General features: G+C 32.6%; 1 protein-coding gene across 2 annotated transcripts in view; it reads left to right on the forward strand.

Annotated features, from left to right (window-relative positions):
• Window positions 1-6,074, forward strand: part of GABRG1 (gamma-aminobutyric acid type A receptor subunit gamma1) — a gene marked incomplete at both ends in the record, with an annotated part of 51,699 nt that extends 45,625 nt beyond the window's left edge. For both annotated transcript variants that reach the window (XM_081233332.1, XM_081233333.1), the window contains one exon: window positions 5,808-6,074. In XM_081233332.1, coding sequence (XP_081089458.1) covers window positions 5,808-6,074 — 267 coding nt within the window. The remainder of the gene's footprint in view (window positions 1-5,807) is intronic.
• Between the last annotated feature and the right edge of the window lie 12,252 nt (window positions 6,075-18,326).

Raw genomic sequence — 18,326 nt, forward strand, 5'->3', positions numbered from 1 at the left:
ATGGCAATAGACCAGGACCAAAGATCTTGCCTAGAGTCACTGAAAAGTCAACATGTCTGTTATTAAAAGATACCAAAATCCCCTTCTTGACATCTCTTTGACTGCTTAGCTGAGAATCCCAGAAAACTCCGATTTATTTTACTCAGGAAGAGATGATATTTGAACACAATAGATTTTTAGCTTCAATGACCCCTCTAAGAAAAATATAAATTAAAAAAGATGCTTTCTACCTTACTCTCCACGTAATATATTGGACCTTTTCTCTCTTTCTCTTTCTTGCTCTCTCTCTCCACCTCCCTTCTTCCCTCCCTTCTTCTCCCCCTCCCTCCTTCCTTCCTTCCTTCTTTCCATTATCCCTTTCTTCCTTCTGTCCTTTACTTATGTCCATATTTCTTTATTTCTTTCTCCTTTTTTTTTATTGTGAATGTCAGTGACATTTTTACTTGGTCCATATTACCATCCAATATATTTTATTGGGTTTTTAATTCTACTCATTAAGAATATGATTCAGGTGTGTTTGTATCAATATCTATTTTCAAGAGAATCTAGTAAGTTACCTATGTTGAAGTATAGAATCAAGATCCTTATGAAACATGTAAAGATCTCAGAAAAGCAATAGTAGTAAACCAGCTAACTAAAGAGTAGTTCTTGTTGAAACTCAAATAGCCCATTGATGATAAAAAAAATCTCAGAAAACCATGTTATACCTACATCAGGAGTCTGATCTACCCATTTGAGGTAGAACTTATTTGTAATCTCTCAATTGGTTAAAATGTTAAATGAAGAAAGTTTATTTCATCAGCCATGAACAAGGAACTATGAAGAAAATAACGACAGAATGTGTTCTCTGCTTTCAGGGATCTTTGAATCTAGTTGTGCAAAAATACATTAGAAGTGTAAATTTAAGATAATAAAGTACAGTACAAATAACAGTCCAATATAAAAATCAAAACTAGACAAAGACACTATAAGGAAGTAGCAGTTAGGTGACTGGTTTCAAATACCTTTTGGGCAGCAAAATATTTTCTATAATAGATATGTTAAGAATATTTAAAGACGTTCTTATTGAAATAGAGATAGGTACCACAAAGTCCGAACTAAGTGGCCTGTCCTATGCACAGAGGAAATCTTGAGACATCATGTAATATGGTCTGTGAAGCACTAACAAGCTCATAGTGTTGAGAAGAAGCTATGTCATTGTGAGCCAACAAGGCAGTGGGTGGCCTTTTTCATTTCATTGTAAATAATTTATTCAAAATGTATGTAAACTAACTTTTCCAAAGGGAATTTGATAGAGAAAATTACAAAGAAAGCATGGCATCATTGAAGTAGTTCTTTAAAGAATAAGTTGCAGTTTTCAGGAAAACAAATTATCAAGAATATTTAAGAGAGAAGGAACCATGTAAGCCAAGTTGAGGCATACATATAAGAATAAAAAGTAGATTTGTATATTTCTCAGGCTTTTCATCTAATTCAATAGCCATTAGCCATATGGCTAGGTTGATTTAAATTAATTAAAATCAACCAAAATTTAAAATGTAGTATCTTAGTAGCATTAGTCACATTTCAAATGCTTAATAGCTAAATGTAACTAGTGGCTACCTTATTGAACAATACTGATACAGAACACTTCAAGCATTGCAAAAACTTCTCTTGGACAGTGCTATAGAAAAGAGGAATCTTAGGAAAGAAAATACCCAAGTTGAGGATAGAAAAGTTGTTTATTGCTGAGACGTGGAAAGTCTCCAGTACCATGTTAAGAAATTTCAATTTTGCCCTGTCAGCACTGATAAGCCATGCATGTTTTTAAGCAAGATGGCATATTTGCTTCTATGTTTTTGAAAGATAATTATAAGTAGCATGGAGTATATACTTGAATGGCAAAAGAAGCAAGGAGATAAAGACTATTGCAGTAGTTCAATAAGTCATATATTACTGAGAGTGGAACTAGGGTATTGGAGTGGAAGGTTTTGTTTTTTGTTTCTTGTTTGTTTGTTTGGTTTTGCCCACAATACCCAACCATAACATTTTCTTCACACACAAAAAATATCGTATTTTCAGCCAGTGCATATCTATATGAATAAACATTCTTTTACCTTTCAGAGCAAAAAAATAATGAAAAGATGAATCAATACATAGTTTCACAAATTATAAACCTTCTTTCCTGTAATGGTAATTGGCAAAGCTCCTAGGAAGGATTATTTGATATTGGTGAAATGTGAAATACAGTAAGAAATTTACTTGTGCATGGTTGAAACAAATGAACAAATCAAACAGTATATAAATGTACAAGTGATAATACAATTCTCTGCTTCACAGCCTTGGTCCCAACCCTCAGAATTTTTTTTTAACTTTCTATTTTTTACTTTCCTTTGATAATTATTTCCATTAACTTCTAATTCTTGAAGTACAAAAATTGACAACTCAGAATCACCAAAATCCACCTCATGTCTATTTTTAAACATTGATGTTGATTTTGTAATTTTTGAAATTCTGACTGACAAATAACTGGGATTTTGTGAAAGTTGATTGGAGAAAATCTGTGCTTAGTTTGGCATTCTCATGTGCCACTTTTTGAATGAGAAATTAATAGTGATATTAGTCAATATTTCATAGTATGAATAACATGACCTAATAATGTTTGCTAATCATATTGCTAATACTTAATATTATTAATTGTATTAGTATATGATCTAAATAGTTATTATATTATTGGTCTTGATGCTTAAAATATATTTTGTATATTTAACTATATGATTAATCTATAAGTAAGAGTATTTAATATATAAACAGACACATATGTATCTTTAATAGTGAGAATGGGATGGATTTCTCAAAATGTTAAGTTCAGCTATTCTTAGTGACTTTTTTAAATAACAAAAAAGGCATATTCTCAAAACTACATCATTTGAAGTAAAAGGAAATTCTATTCAATTGTGTTGTTTCTTTTTATGTCATTTAAATGGATCTATTTTATTTTTTCACTGTTTGCTATTTGGGGGGTAGCAGGATTTTTTTTTGAGAAATTGTAAGGTGGATTTTGCTGTTGTACTTCAGATAAATAAGGCATATAATGTTTATATTGTTCCAATTAATTTTTCAGTGGTTTCCAAGGTCACAAATGTGTCAAAAGTATTTTATTTTACTGATACTGTGTCAGCTCTTTGGCTATTTTTCTCAATACATATACAATTCATTCCTAGTCACATTCATCATTCAATAAAGCCTAGTTTCTTTCAATATATGAATTAGTGGCATTTTGGGGGAGGCAGCAGGAAACTAGAAAATTGTCAATCTAAATTGTCACTGCAATAAGAAGCTCTCCATTATTTTGATCACCAGGGATTGGTCCATGTTTTAAACGAACCATTTGCAGTTTTTCTCTATTTTTGTGTACTTTAATGTTTAATCATACCTCTCATGCACAATTGATATCTTCTAACAAACACACCATCTTCCCATTTATGGTAGTTCTGAATGATATATGGAATGTGTTTTATGCCATATAACCTTGAAATTGCGGACTAACAAACTTGCATTTTAACCACTTTTCACTCTGGTTAACATTGGAACATATGCTATTTAAGTATTAAGTAACAAGAAAATGAATACCAATTTGCCTCATTTTTATACATAAGTTTAGTGCTCCACTAAAATTTAGGAGTCTAGTCGGGTATCTCCAAGTGTCAATCTCAAAAGATCTGTCATTAACATTTAATAATATACTGCCTCTGATTTTCATGATACATCTAGGCAAGTGAAGTCATGCATTTGTGTTTAGGGCATTGCTTCTTATGTTCAGGCTGCACATTTTGTTCCTAATATGGATGTTATGACTTTTGTGATGGTTTTATCACTTAAAAATATCACTAAATGTGATTATTTGCTTCTCTTTGCATCTACTGAATGTTTAATATGTAGTGGGTCAGATTCTATGTTTCTTTTAAGAAATAAAATGGGTTTGAATATTGGTCCAAATTTTTAAAATTATCATTTTTTGTGTTTAGTTTTTTAAATCTTTCTCATACAATGTTTAATTTTCATGGCTTTGAGATTTATTTATTTCAAAATTTAGGATGAAAAAATTTTATAAACATTTTCATTAGAATTTAAAATCAGGATAAAACAATTGTTATAATCTCAGCCTTGTACTCAGTGTTTACATAATGACACCACTGATTATAGTAAATTGTGAGATTCACATTTTAAAATAATCCCTGAAATATGTGGAAGTCCTGAGAGATGAAGAGTTACTAAAATGGCAATCTTCACTCATATTTTACTTGCCATTTTATTCAAATGTTCATTAATGTATTTCTTTCCAGGAACATTTTTGATGAGGTCCAAGCTTTTGTTGTTGCTATTATTGTTATTATTGTTTGTTTTAGCACATATTTTATAGTGAATTATGATATATCCTCTCCAGGAATCAACAGTAGCAATGACAATTACAACACTATTATCAATTGGCAAGGGAATAGTTGATATGTTTCAAATATTTCGTTTGGTGTTTTATGTATATCATCTCATTTACTCATCAAACAGATCTATGTATTGTTATTGTGGCTTTGGTATGGCAAAAGACGCAGACACAAAAAAGCAGTGACATTTCCTGTTCAAAGTTATAGGACTCTACTGGGCAGAGCTGGAATTTCAGCTTAAGTGATTGCTTTAATATTCCACAATATCCTGACTCCAAAGTGATTGCTCCAAAGTGATTGTTCCGAAGTGTTGGGTTTAATATTCCGCAGTGCCCTGGCCATACTCAATTTTTTTTTTTTTTTTTGCTGTACGCGGGCCTCTCACTGCTGTGGCCTCTCCCGTTGAGGAGCACAGGCTCCGGACACACAGGCTCCGCGGCCATGGCTCACGGGCCCAGCCGCTCCGCGGCATGTGGGATCTTCCGGGATAGGGGCACGAACCCGTGTCCCCTGCATCGGCAGGCGGACTCTCAACCACTGCGCCACCAGGGAAGCCCTCAATTTTTTATATTTTTAAAAATTCTTGTTCTTATTTAAGTATTATTCAGAACATGGTATCATCAAGAGTTAGTTTGATATGTGTCCCAAAAAATCTTGTTAAAAATAATAACTATTACTACTGGGCAAGATGAAGCACGGATCATTTTACATGTTATGAAGTTTATTCATCACAACCATCACAAAAATTAGGTGGTAATATAATTCCAGCTGGATAGCTGGAATGAGCAGCATTTTGGTAGAATTAACAGAATTTTGAATACCAGTTGTTCCCCAACCTGAATTTTTACCTCCTGCACATTCTATCTCCCAAATATGATGTTTTGTGCCTATCCACAACTCCAGACCTAATATCTTTTTTATTCATTCATAGCTCCTTAAAGTTTTCTGTTTTATCAGAATGTCATCTTTACTATTTGTTCTCATTATTACTAAGATAAAGTACAGAATATAACCATAGCAAACCAACACATGTTTATAGCATTGTAAATGTTTTACTGTAAAATATCATAGAAAAATATAGTTTATTCTCATTTTAGAATTAGATTCATGGTTAACAATAATTCAGTAGAACAACTTTCTAAAGGTATAAAATATATTTAATTTTGAGTGTTTTTTTCCCTGCAAAATCTTGGGAGTGTAAAATAATATTTTTATGTGCTACAAGGTAAATTATAATCTAAAAACATGTTAGAATTGGGTATTCATTTGATTTTTGGAAAATAAGATTATTTTTACTGCGTGTCAGTCTCTCAGAGTTTGCCTTGAGGGGACAAATTGATCGTTTTTATGATTTTTTTCTCAAAACTCATTTATTATTTTACTCAGATGTCCTCTGGACTCCATCCAGGATCTACTCTCATTCCAATGAATAGCCTTTCTCTGCCGCAAGAAGATGATTATGGGTACCAGTGTTTGGAGGGCAAAGATTGTGCCAGCTTCTTCTGTTGCTTTGAAGACTGCAGAACAGGATCATGGAGGGAAGGGAGGATACATATACGCATTGCCAAAATTGATTCCTATTCTCGAATATTTTTCCCAACAGCTTTTGCCCTGTTCAATCTGGTTTACTGGGTTAGCTATCTTTACTTATAAATTCTACTTACTAGGCAAAACTCATAAGAAGTCTGACTAAATCCAATATAATCGACTGTCCTTCAATAACATGAAGTTTAAATTTAAAATGCAGAGAAACCAATGGTTAAAATGTGAATAGTTATTTTAACTATTTTACAGCTTTCTTAGGTAAATAAAGTAGAAGCTTTCAGATTAATATACAAAAATTTATGTAAAACAGATTAGTTGCAAAATTCAGTATATTAAAATAGTATTATATATTTGTACTTTAATTTTCTTTATTTTTACATATATCTTATGATTTTGAATTTATAAGTTCTGTGATTCATATTTCAAAGATAGAATAATTTTAATATATATTTTATTTAAGCATAACCTATCATTTGTAATGGTAGCTTAATCTAATGCCTAATATTTATGTAATATGTTTTTGCCTAGAAAATATTGTTAATTTGATTTTTTTTTTTTTTTTGCTTTTTATTTTTATGCTCTGTTTGGAATAGAGCTAGTTGAAAAGATATGAAACGTATAAAACACATGAAAACAATGATTTCATTGGATTGACTTCCAAGAAACTTTACTACCAAAAACAAATTAATTTATTTTTAATTTTTTTTATTATTTAAAAAGAAAAGGCCATTTTACTTTATCTTTGATCTAGTTCATTTCTTGATGAAACATTAAATAAAACTCCAGTTATATTTAGGTTTGGTGATTTACAAACTAAGATGGAACCCATCAAAGTAATTTAAATACAAGGTGAAAAAAATGAGGAATATTACATTTAACCATTTTATTCTCTGCCGCATAACATTTATGAAGAATGAAGAGATTAACACTGAAGTGTTTAGATCTACTGACCCTGAAATTAAATACAGAAAAAACTGACTTTTTCTTAACGCTCTACAAAAATGTTACATTCCTTAAAATAACCAAAAACATTGAGGAACAGGGCTTCTATTTGCTCATTGTGGCTAAAGAATTATTATCTAGCAAATTGATTTGAAATGCATATTGAGGATATGGTCTGAATTATGGACTATTAACGTTTTTCAGACCAGAAATGTTCTGGAAACACAGTCTTAGGCTTGTGTTCTATATCGCCTTTCCCAGTTCCTAAATTTGGACTTGGTCAACTTTACGACTTTGTTATCAATTTTAATGATATTCTCTTTTTCTAGATGTGAGCAGGCACAGAAATCATGTTAAAGGTGGAGTTCTGTTAGAGGCACCTCTAATGAACATGAGTGTGTGGAGCTCTCTCAATTCTGAGAGGAACAAAAATAGTCTTACTATAGTTTAAAGCCTGTTGCTTAATAGTTTCCAAAATGTCTGTTTTGTTAAGAGGCGAGATAAATTTAGGTTTTAATTAATCTATTCCTGTAACTAGTTGGGCATATCAACTATTTATAAGAACTCCCTATTCATTCACCATTACCTAATTATCTGTAAAATCACCAGAGTGATCTTGAAGATAGCCTTTAAAAATTGTTTCCATTGTCAAGAGCAACTATCAGGATGAATAATTTTGTGATCAAGGCCTATCTTATGGTATGTGGAGGAAGCTATCACCTGTGCGCCTGACACCACGTGGATAGTGAATACATGTGTATGCTCTGGCATGGTTATACTTATGTTTTTAGAATATATAATGTTTTGTTTTTTTTAATCTAAATATGTTTCATTGTGTATCCACCACCTACATCTGAACTTTTTCACTTTGCTTATAAATCTTGGAAAAACGTAAGCATGAATTAAATGATATTGCCCAAATATCCACCGACACTGTTTTTTTTTCTGAATGGAGAGCCAACTTAAACTTTGGCCATGTATATATTCACTTACAAAGTGCTCATGCATTCATTGTTATAACATTGAGTATTGATGGATATTCTTAACGTAAGCATTCATTTAAAGATAAATGAAAAATGAAGAATAAATCATTTCACTAAAATGTATCATGGCTATTTCCATGTTTTAAGCTATAGCCTGCTCATTATCATGGGGGAAATTTTAATTCTGGGATTCTTTCAAGTCTATCAGCATGACCCTATTTTAAAATTCTTAAAAATGGTTAATATTAATAGCTTTGATTTTCTCACTGGTGTTCCATTCACTTGGCTTTAAATGTTGACAGTATTTACAAGTGGAAATAAAATATGATATGATGATAAATATATGACAGATGCTTTTCTGTATACATTCATTGTGTATATCATCAAAACTAGTGCTTTGTTTTCAAAGCCAGTGGCATTTTGAGCAGTTCTGTTTAAACAAGCATATCAGAAAAGGAAGTGTGTAAAAATCTTATTATTTCTAAAAATGAGAATGAAAAGGTGAAAATGCAGTTAGATTAGTTTTACAAGAAATCAAGTAGAGCTTACTTTCAAAAGGTATGCAGTCTAATCCCTGTTTCTCTCTTCTTTCAAGTGTTAGTTTTATCATCTTGAGAAATAATTTTTTAAAAATCCTCCTCTTTCTCCAGGTGAGTTATATCTTAATTTTATTGGATTCACTGGCACTTGTGTTTCCTGACTGATTTAAATGTTTTTAACACTAATATAGACCAAAAAAGTGGATATAGATGTGGGGAGAGATAATTAGAGCAGAGGGACTTAGAATAATTTGGAAAAGTGTTAATTCACATCGAGCCATCCTCTAAATATGTGACCAGGATCTAGAAGTATCAAGAAGGTAAATTGTGACTAGCTTGATTTTATTCTCTTGGGTTTACAATTGCATGATATATTTTATCTATTCTTGAATTGCATAGATAGACTCAATTGAAATCAATTCCTAAAAGGCCAAGTTTATCAAGAAAAAAAAAGAACTTAGATTTCCTGAGAATTCAGTAGGGAAAGGGCAAAATTAAAGAATAAATCTAACTAAATATAAAGTGTTAATGTAAGCAGAAATTAGATAATTCATTGGCTACATTTTATTTTAAAGATATAGATTTCATTAAGGAGTTTTAAAAACATTAACTTTAGGTTAAAGTACAATAAGTGTGGGTAAATATACAAATAATCACCAGGTTTTTTTTTCCCCTTTAGTGTGTTCCCATATTCTGACATCAAATTTAATCATATAATATCTTATATTTCAGTTTAAGAACAAGATCAATATTGAGAGCTGCATTGTTTCCAATGATTCAGCATCAAAAAGAATGATTGACAGTACTCTCACATCAAGGGCCCATAATTGTAAGATGTATTCCAAGTCAAGGTGTTGTGAAGAAACGCATCTCATACTTTGATTACACAAGAGATTTAGATAGGATGATTTGTTTGAGTTTAAAATTTAAATTAATAACCAAAAATTGATTAAATATATAATAAATGAATAAATACATGTACAAAATTATCAGTTTTATACCAGTGTCTATTTTCACTCTTGCAAAATTCAGCAAGATACCATTCACAATTATTTCATTGAACTTAGTGCTGGAGTTTAAGTGATCGTTTAGACATTCAATAATTTAGCATATGTCCCACCAAAAACATTTTGAAAATAATTTCTGACCAAGCTGTTTTTCTTTATATCATCAAATTTATTTAACTCTTCAATGGCACACCAAATGAAGTCTAGAAATACTTGGTATTATGTTTCTGTTGGTCATTGTTTTTTACTGCTAGCGAGCCCTTGACAGAGCACTGTAAAGTCACAGAAATCATTACCAACCCTCTATCAAAACATTCCAAATGGAGTTTCCAGACACTGTTGACCACATTGCTGTAGTCAATGTAAGGTCAGTTCTGTCTTTTTCTGCTTGTGCATTTTGAAAATGACATAACCTAGTTCAAATATTTATGCAGCACTTCTTATATATAAAGTGCTGACTTAGATACAACAGGGAATATAAAAATGAACTCTGGAGGAGATTATAATATAATCAGAAGACTAGTTATACAATTTAAGGGATGGAGGATAACTCTGGGAAAGTTTCTTGGAGAATATAGGCTTAGAGATGGGAGTTTGAGAATTCAATATGTCAGTAGGTGAGGTTAACAGAGAATACATTTTCAAGTTGAGTAAACAGCTTGAATAAAAAACAGAAGCGTGGGCACAAATAAAAGTTCCATTTCAATTTAAGGTTAAGATTCATATAGGGAAGCAAAGATGAGGCTAGAAAGATAAGTCTAGCCCTATGGTAGAGAGGCAAGAATATGAACTTCAGAGGGCTGAGTGATATCAATTCTTGAAGAGTTCACAAAGATACATGAGTACAGAAGCACCATTATTAATATTGCAAGAGTTTCATTTATTGGTGTGCGATGTTTGGAGTAAGGAAAGCCAGTTAGGAAGCTACTGTAATACATGAGGTGAGAAAGAATGAAGGTCAGTACGCTGGTGATTGAAGTTCAATGGAGAAGGGGGAAAGACAGATCCTGAATAAAAAAGGAAAAATGGCAAACATGAAGCTGTGATTAACAGGCAACTGAGTGACATGTTGTGTGTAAGAAGAGAGGGAATCCTGTATTGCATAGTAGGTATTTGGGTGTAAATGAACACTAAAACACTGCAAGGAAAATCTGGATGTATTACAATCTTGTTTGCTATTACTTTTAACATTTTAATCAAATGCTTATTTTTCTTACTGATCTATGTTTCCCACATTAGGGATGAAAAAAAGAATAATCTCCTGAAGTATAATCTATCCAGATTATTATTATTTTGTGAGAATCTGTTCCTCACGAAAAGGGCTTTCTCTTCAAATAACTTTCTCTTCTTTCTTTCTAACTAAGAAAAAAAAATAATGTATTTGGACAAAGAGAGGAAGGAAGAACTGTGAATAGAAATAGGCAGCTGTGTGGCCAGACAAATCCAGGAAGTTGATTCTGATTCTCAAACAATTTCTGAAATATTTGTCTCAAAATAAATTAATTTATTGTTGGACAATGAAATATGTACCTGGAAGCTTTGAGTCTGGGAATAGTTAAGATGAGCCTGTAATGCAGTTAAGCTGGAAAGAGCTAATTAAAGGACTTTTAAGATATAGTTGACCTAAATAGAAATAGTTTGGATCTCAATAAACCACTGTAATAAGAGTTATTTGTGTCCATAAAGTGTATGTAGTCACATCATATAATAAAGTTTTATGGCTTGTGATTGCAGTGGCTTCTGCTTCATCATTTTGGGGAGGATTTTGTGTGTGGCAAAGTTATCTCAATTTATCAAAGTATTATGTCCTTTAATGATTCTAAGTACAAAATAAATTCAGTAACGTTATGAAATAGTTACATTCTCTTAAAATGTGTCTTTTTATAGTTTTCATACAGATATGTCCCTTTTTAGTCTTAGAGTATGTAATCATGATTTCAGCATTGAAGTTAATTTATGATCAATGTTATTTCACATTTTTTCCAATTAAGAAAATAAATTTAAGAGTTCTCTTTGACACAGAGTTCTGAAAATAAATTAAACTGAATGAATTAGAAGGTTAAGCAAAGATAGTTAATATGTATGCATGATTTTCACTACCAAGACAATGACACTGGATTATTCTAACAACTTGTGATTTCATCCCAATCGGAACTTCCAGATAGTATTCCCCAGGTGAATCAATGAGAAAAATATATATTAGTAAGGATTAATATTCGGGCCATTCCAAATACCTTGTGTTATGAAAATGTATTATTTCATTTTCATTTCATATGTATTCATTCAACTGAGGAAACAGTTAGTGAAGGAAAATTCTCTGCCACTAAAATACAGTACTTAAAAAAAAAGGAAAGTTTGTGATTCTTCCTTCAGGTCCAATGCTGTTTTTATTGAAAAAAAAAAAAAAAACCTGAATAAGATGAAGGAGGTTTTAGTGTTTCCTGAGCACTTGCCATGTGTCTGGAACTTTAAGTGCATTATATATTAATAACTTAGACTTCAAATGAATGAGCTCTATGTAACAGATGGAAAAACTGAGGCTCAGTATATTAGATACATGCTCCAAGCTCGTATACCTGTAACCTGAAATTAAATACAGTACCTCTAGTTATACATACACTTCTCTTTCAGTTACAAGTAACTATTCTGATGATAATGTGATTGTTCATATTCCAAAACTAGAACAAGTTTCCTTCACAGAAGAGGTGTTTAGACTTAAAAAGCAGCTTACTCAATTCTGTTTGAAGCACAGAAACCCTATATTATTCAGTAAGAGCATAATCTTTGTTATCTCCTTATTTGTTATTTCCAGTGTGGACTCAATGTCAGCTGATATATTTTAAACAAGTACTATAAGAGTTCTGAAAAATTACTCCTGATATCCAATCAAATATAATACAGACTACCAGGCATGCCTCAGAGATATTGCGGGTTTAGTTCTACACCACTGCAATAAAGTGAATATCGCAATAAAGAGGGCTACACAAATTTTTTGGTTTCCCAATACTGAAGTTATTATAGTGTTTACACTATACTGTAGTCTATTAAGTGTACAATAGTTTTATTTCTAAAAAACGTACATACCTTAATTTAAAAATATTGCTGAAAAATGCTAACCATCATCTGAGCCTTCAGCAAGTCATAATCTTTATACTGGTGGAGAGTCTTGCCTAGATATTGATGGCTGCTGACTGATCTGGAGGGTGTTTGCTAAAGGTTGGGTGTCTGTGTCAATTTCTTAAGTAAGACTAAAATGGAGTTCTCCTCATTGATTGACTCTTCTTTTCAAGAATTATATCTCTGTAATAGGGAATTCTGTTTGATAGCATTTTACCCACCATAGACCTTCTTTCAAAATTGGGGTTAATCCTCTCAAACCCTGACTCTGCTCTGTCAATGAAGTTTATGTAATATCCTCAATTCTTTGTTGTCATTTCACCAGTCAAGTTTGCTGTCTTATATGGACATGGTTTGTGGTGCACCCAAAAAATTATAACAGTAACATCAAAGACCACTGATCACAGATTACCATAACAAATATAAAAATAATGAAAAGTTTCAAAATATTGAGAGAATTAACAAAATGTGACACAGAAACAGAAAATGAGCAAATGCTGTTGGAAAAAATGGCACCAACAGACTTGTTCAATCCAGGGCTGCCACAAACTTTTAATTTGTAAAAAATGCAGTATCTGCAAAGCATAATAAAGCAAAGCGCAGTACAATGAGCTATGCCTGTATTTTTTTTTTTTTTAGAAAAGGGAGTGGCACACTATGGCCACAGCAATAGTAACTGGCTCACAGCCATACCCCTTCATTTAAATATTGTCTGCGGCTGCTTCTGCACTGTACCGGCACAGTTGAGTAGGTACAAGAGAAATCAAGTGGTCCTTAAAGCCTAAATATTTATCCTCTGGCACTTTACAGAAAAAGTTTGCCAACCCCTGTTTTGGAATAACTTTATTGTGCTATTTAAAAAGGCACCACATTTTTTAAAATGCATTTTCTTAATTTTTAAAAAATAATACAGTTAATTGCTCTCCACTGTACTTTATAGTCTCAACTCCTCTCGAAGAAACATTAATCAAAGCTATGTTCTCCTTTTTTAAATCTGCTAAAAAAAACTGTTGTGAATCTGCTTTATTAATGAAAATGCATGCTTCATAATTATTTCAATGTTTTTTGAAGTAGATAAAGTAGACTAATCTAGAGAGAAGATTTCTGTTACCACTAAAATTGACACAAGATGCTTTAAGTAAAAGAAAAGTGATAAATGCAACTGCTAAAGTAATTTTAGTATTTTCCCCCTTGACACAGCATAAAGTATGTTTTCTCATTAAAATTGTTTGTGTCAGTATACTATCTTGCTTTTAACATTTTTCACAGTATTAAAATCCAAACAGCTTTTTCTGAATAATTTTATTGGAATAAATATTTAGTTCACTTTACACGGTACTCGTGAGCTTTCTCTCTGCATTTCAGGGTGTGCACTTCAATAAATAAAAATTACAATCCAAATAGTCACAAAAAATTAGTTTGTTAACATTTTTATGCTCAATAAAATAGGAAAACATCTTTAAGATACTAGTATATAATAGGTAACTTTAGTAATGATACATTCAACATTTACCATAAATCAAATTTCTGAATATTGATTCAAGTACACTACTAAAAATTGTTTATGTTCATAATAAGATTTAGATTTTTACTTTTTTCACTTTTTTAGCTTTAAACCCTTTATTGTGCTAAAATTTCAATTCTTCATTATGGCTTGCCTTTTTAAAAGATTACTCTTATAATAAAATTTCAAAATTGTGAAAACCTCACTTTGCATTGATATTAATATTAGCATATCATTTTACCACACATTTTAAAATTAATGATCTCAGCTGATGAGTAGAAAAGCCTGTGCCATATGAGGGACCAATAGTAAACATTCCATTTGGCAAACTAGAAACCGTGAGCTTGGGTAACCCAGACAACATTACACACATCAAGTTCAGTCGTTTACTTATAAATTCTGTGTTTATAAAGTAAACTCTGGATTTTAAGACATATTATAAAAGAATTAGAGCCATTTGTACTACGTGCATAATCCCTCCCATCTTTCCTGACTTTGTCTTCTCAAGGATGAGTAAGAAAGGTAAGAACATGTACTCTTAATTCAGAGTGTTTTGATGTGTTTTTCAGTCATGGTCCCAGAAGGAGAATGATGGGATAGTTGAATTGTGTAACTTGAGGAGCGTTTAACAAAAGGACACTTTACAAAAGTATGGGAATGAGTTAGGAAAACCTCCAAGCATCTTCCAGAATCCTGAAACTAATTCCAGAAGGAAGAGCTGGTGCCAAAGGATCAGAGGGGAGGGAGTAGTGGCAGGGAGCAAGAAAAAAATATCTGTGGGCAAAAGGACATTTGACAGATGCTGGCAACTTGTGGCAACCTTGGCAACTGGTGGCAACCTTGTTGGAGGATCCTGTGGAATAAATACCTCAGTGACATCATTTCCCTTCTTCCCTCCAATCTTCTGCTAGTGCTCCTCAGTGGCAAAATTTATCTGGGAGCCGAGAGCAAGGGGCATTTGATTTGATCCATACAGGTCAGTTTTCTGGGACACAGAGCAGAGGGCAGAAGACTGGAGACATTTGGAGGGAAAAATGGAAAACACCGAGAACAGTGTTTGAGGGCACTACTGAGAGATTTAGAACCGATTACAGTTAATGACCTTTATGGTCACATAATTACTTTCTCTCTGCCTGGAAAAACAGAGCTAGAGGCATTCCCTGGCAACTCGGAACTCTGTGCCTCTCACTGCACAGTCACCAGCCATGGCTGGATCAGTATGCCTTGGCAAAGTTGACCTATGCATCAGAAAAGCTTCTCTGTCTCTCCAGCTCTATTTTCTCTGATACAGTCAGGTTTTATTTGGTGCACGTTAGTGCAGTAAATTTTTACGTATATATTCGTTCTAAGAGCAAAGGGCTAATTTACAGATTTTTTTTTAATTTGACATTTGTTACCAAAATTCCAGTTAATGTGTTTTTCTTTTCCTTTGTCTCTATTATACACCTCTTTTTCTTGATAATTTGAATGGAAGAAGAGAAGAAGGACCAGGAAAGACAAGATCCAGGTCTTTCTAGTTCTTTCTTTTTTGCTAGGATTACAACAATGAATATGACATAGTTTTTGACTTCAATAATTATTATAAACTAAAGTGTAATAGTACATGCTGAGCTTTCACTATGTACCTAGAACTATATACAAAAATTCAATTGCACATGAGGGTGAAACTTTAAAATGTATTGATGGTATTGACTGGTCTGCAGTTGAACATCTGTGATACACAAGCACACCATAGTTCAATTCTGATTTAACCACCTTTGACAAATAACTGTAATACAGGAAATTGCAGTTGACACACTAATCTAAGTATAGTGAGAATGAGCCATGTTTTTCTATGAGGAATTGTGAGAGGGAATGGCTTATGATAATAATAAGAAAAAAAGAGTGGGAGGTAAAATATAATATAAAAATAATAAAAAGTAACTTTAGCCAGTACATAATATATACTAGGCATTATCCTAAGAACTTTATTCATAATAACTAGTTTAATTCTTACAACATCCCTAAGAAGTAGCTACTATTTTATTTGTAATTTACACAGCAAAGCTGAGGCACAGAGTGTCTGATATACTTGCTCAAGGACACAGAGAAAGTGAATTGCATACCTGGGATTAAACCGCAACATGCCTCTCTATGCATACAGGATCCACATACTGATGAACTGGAGAAACAAGATTATTTATATTAATATATAACTGAGAAGTCAAAGGCCAAATATTAATTGTCCTAGCATGAGACTGCAGGGATAAAGGGTGAAGGAAAAAAAGGACAATCTCTAAATGGAATATACAGATTTCATATTTTAAATACTTTTATTAATTAAAATTACTTCTACAATGATTCAGCAATCCTATATATATCTCAAAGAATTGAAAGCAGGATCTTGAAGGGATAGTTGCACACGCATGTTCATTGCAGCATTATTGCAATAGCCAAAAGGTAGAAGCAACCCAATAGCTATCAACAAATGAATGGATAAAGAAAATGTGGTATATACATACGATGGAATATTATTCAGCTTTTAAAAAGAAGAAAATTTTGCCACATGCTGCAACTTGGATAAAACTTGGGACAATACACTAAGTGAAATAAGTGCATTCCTATGAAACCTTTTCTAAGCCTAAACCATGTAAAGCGAAGAAGCAATTACCTTAGGACACATCAATTACCTTAGGACACATCTTGCTAACAGATGCCCACAATAAATAGAAATAAAGTACATATGCTTACAAAGTTGAAAGCTATGGCAGATTGATGCTGAGGTGTTGTGTAGTTCCTGGAGAAGGAGTTTGGTGGTGCCATTCTTGCTGCTCAGGCTGTGCACTGCCTCTATAAAAGCTTATTGCAAAACAAATGCTGAACACTATTTTCTCTTTTCACCTTTTTTTTTTTTTTTTTTTTTGTAAAAGCAAAAGTCCTCTTAGGATTTATTTCAGTTAGCAAAATCAGGTACCAACGTAGGTCTTTCCATAAAACTGAAGTGGTGTAAAGTTAACTTTTGAAAAGTGGGGTGTACCTGTACTGTAGATTCCCCTTTATGAGCTATCTAAAGCAGTGAAATTCATGGAAACAGAAAGTAGAATGGTACTTGCGAAAGGCTTGGGGAAGGGAGAAATTGGGAGCTGTTCAATGGATATAGAGTTTCAGTTTTGGGTTTTTTGTTTCAGATTTTTTTTTTTTTGATGTGGACCATTTTTTTAAAGTCTTTATTGAATTTGTTACAATATTGTTTCTGTGTTATGGTTTTTGGTTTTTTGGCCGCGAGGAATGTGGGATCTTAGCTCCCTGACAAGGGAGCGAACCTGCACCCCTGCATTGGAAGGCAAAGTCTTAACCGCTGGACCACCAGGGAAGTCCTGAGTTTCAGTTTTGCTAGGTGAAAAACTTCTAGAGAGCTGCTGCACAACAATGTATATATAGTTAACACAACTGAACTATACAGATTAAGATAATAAATTGTTTTTTACCACAATTAAATATATGTCTATATATCTATCTATAGAAGATAGGTAGATATACAGAAGTTAAATTACTTCCCCAATCTTCTTTGCAGACTACATATAGGTGAGTAGTATCAGCAATAGTCATTTATATTTAGGAAAATTAAAACCTTATTGTGTAGTAAAAAAAGAGAAAAAGCTTTGAAATTATGCAGAATTGGAATCAAATCCTAGCCCTCCCTTACTTCTGTGTGGCCATGGACAAATTACTTAAATTTATGAGCTTTGGTGTTTTTTTTAATCTAAGAATTGGAGGTAACATATAATTCAAAGGATTTCATAAAGATAACATTTATGGAAACACTTGGTGTCTGGCAGATGCTCCAAAATTGTTAATATCTGCCCTTGATGTTTACGTGAGGGGAAAGGCTTATGAAGGGAGATTTCTTGAAATAATGACTTTTTGATCCAGGACTGTAATAGGAAGCAACTTTATATAGCAGTTGAAAATGTGACTCTGAATTCAGATGCACAGTTTGTAGCCTAGATCCACTAGTCACTGACGACATGGCACTAGGAAAACTGCTTAACCCCTTCAAGGGCTGAGCCACACTTATCTCAACCGTAAAACATGGATGATAATAAATGTACTGACTATAGAATGTGCAGCAGACACTATAAAGTGAGTGCCAAAAAATATATTCCAGAGAAAGACAAATATCATAGGACATTACTTATATGTGGAATATAAAAAGTGAGACAAATGAACTCATTTACAAAACAGAAATAGACTCACAGATGTAGAAAACAAATTTATGGTTACCAAAG

Source organism: Mesoplodon bidens, assembly GCF_964165515.1.
Source record: "Mesoplodon bidens genome assembly, chromosome: 1".
Lineage (NCBI taxonomy): Eukaryota > Metazoa > Chordata > Mammalia > Artiodactyla > Ziphiidae > Mesoplodon > Mesoplodon bidens.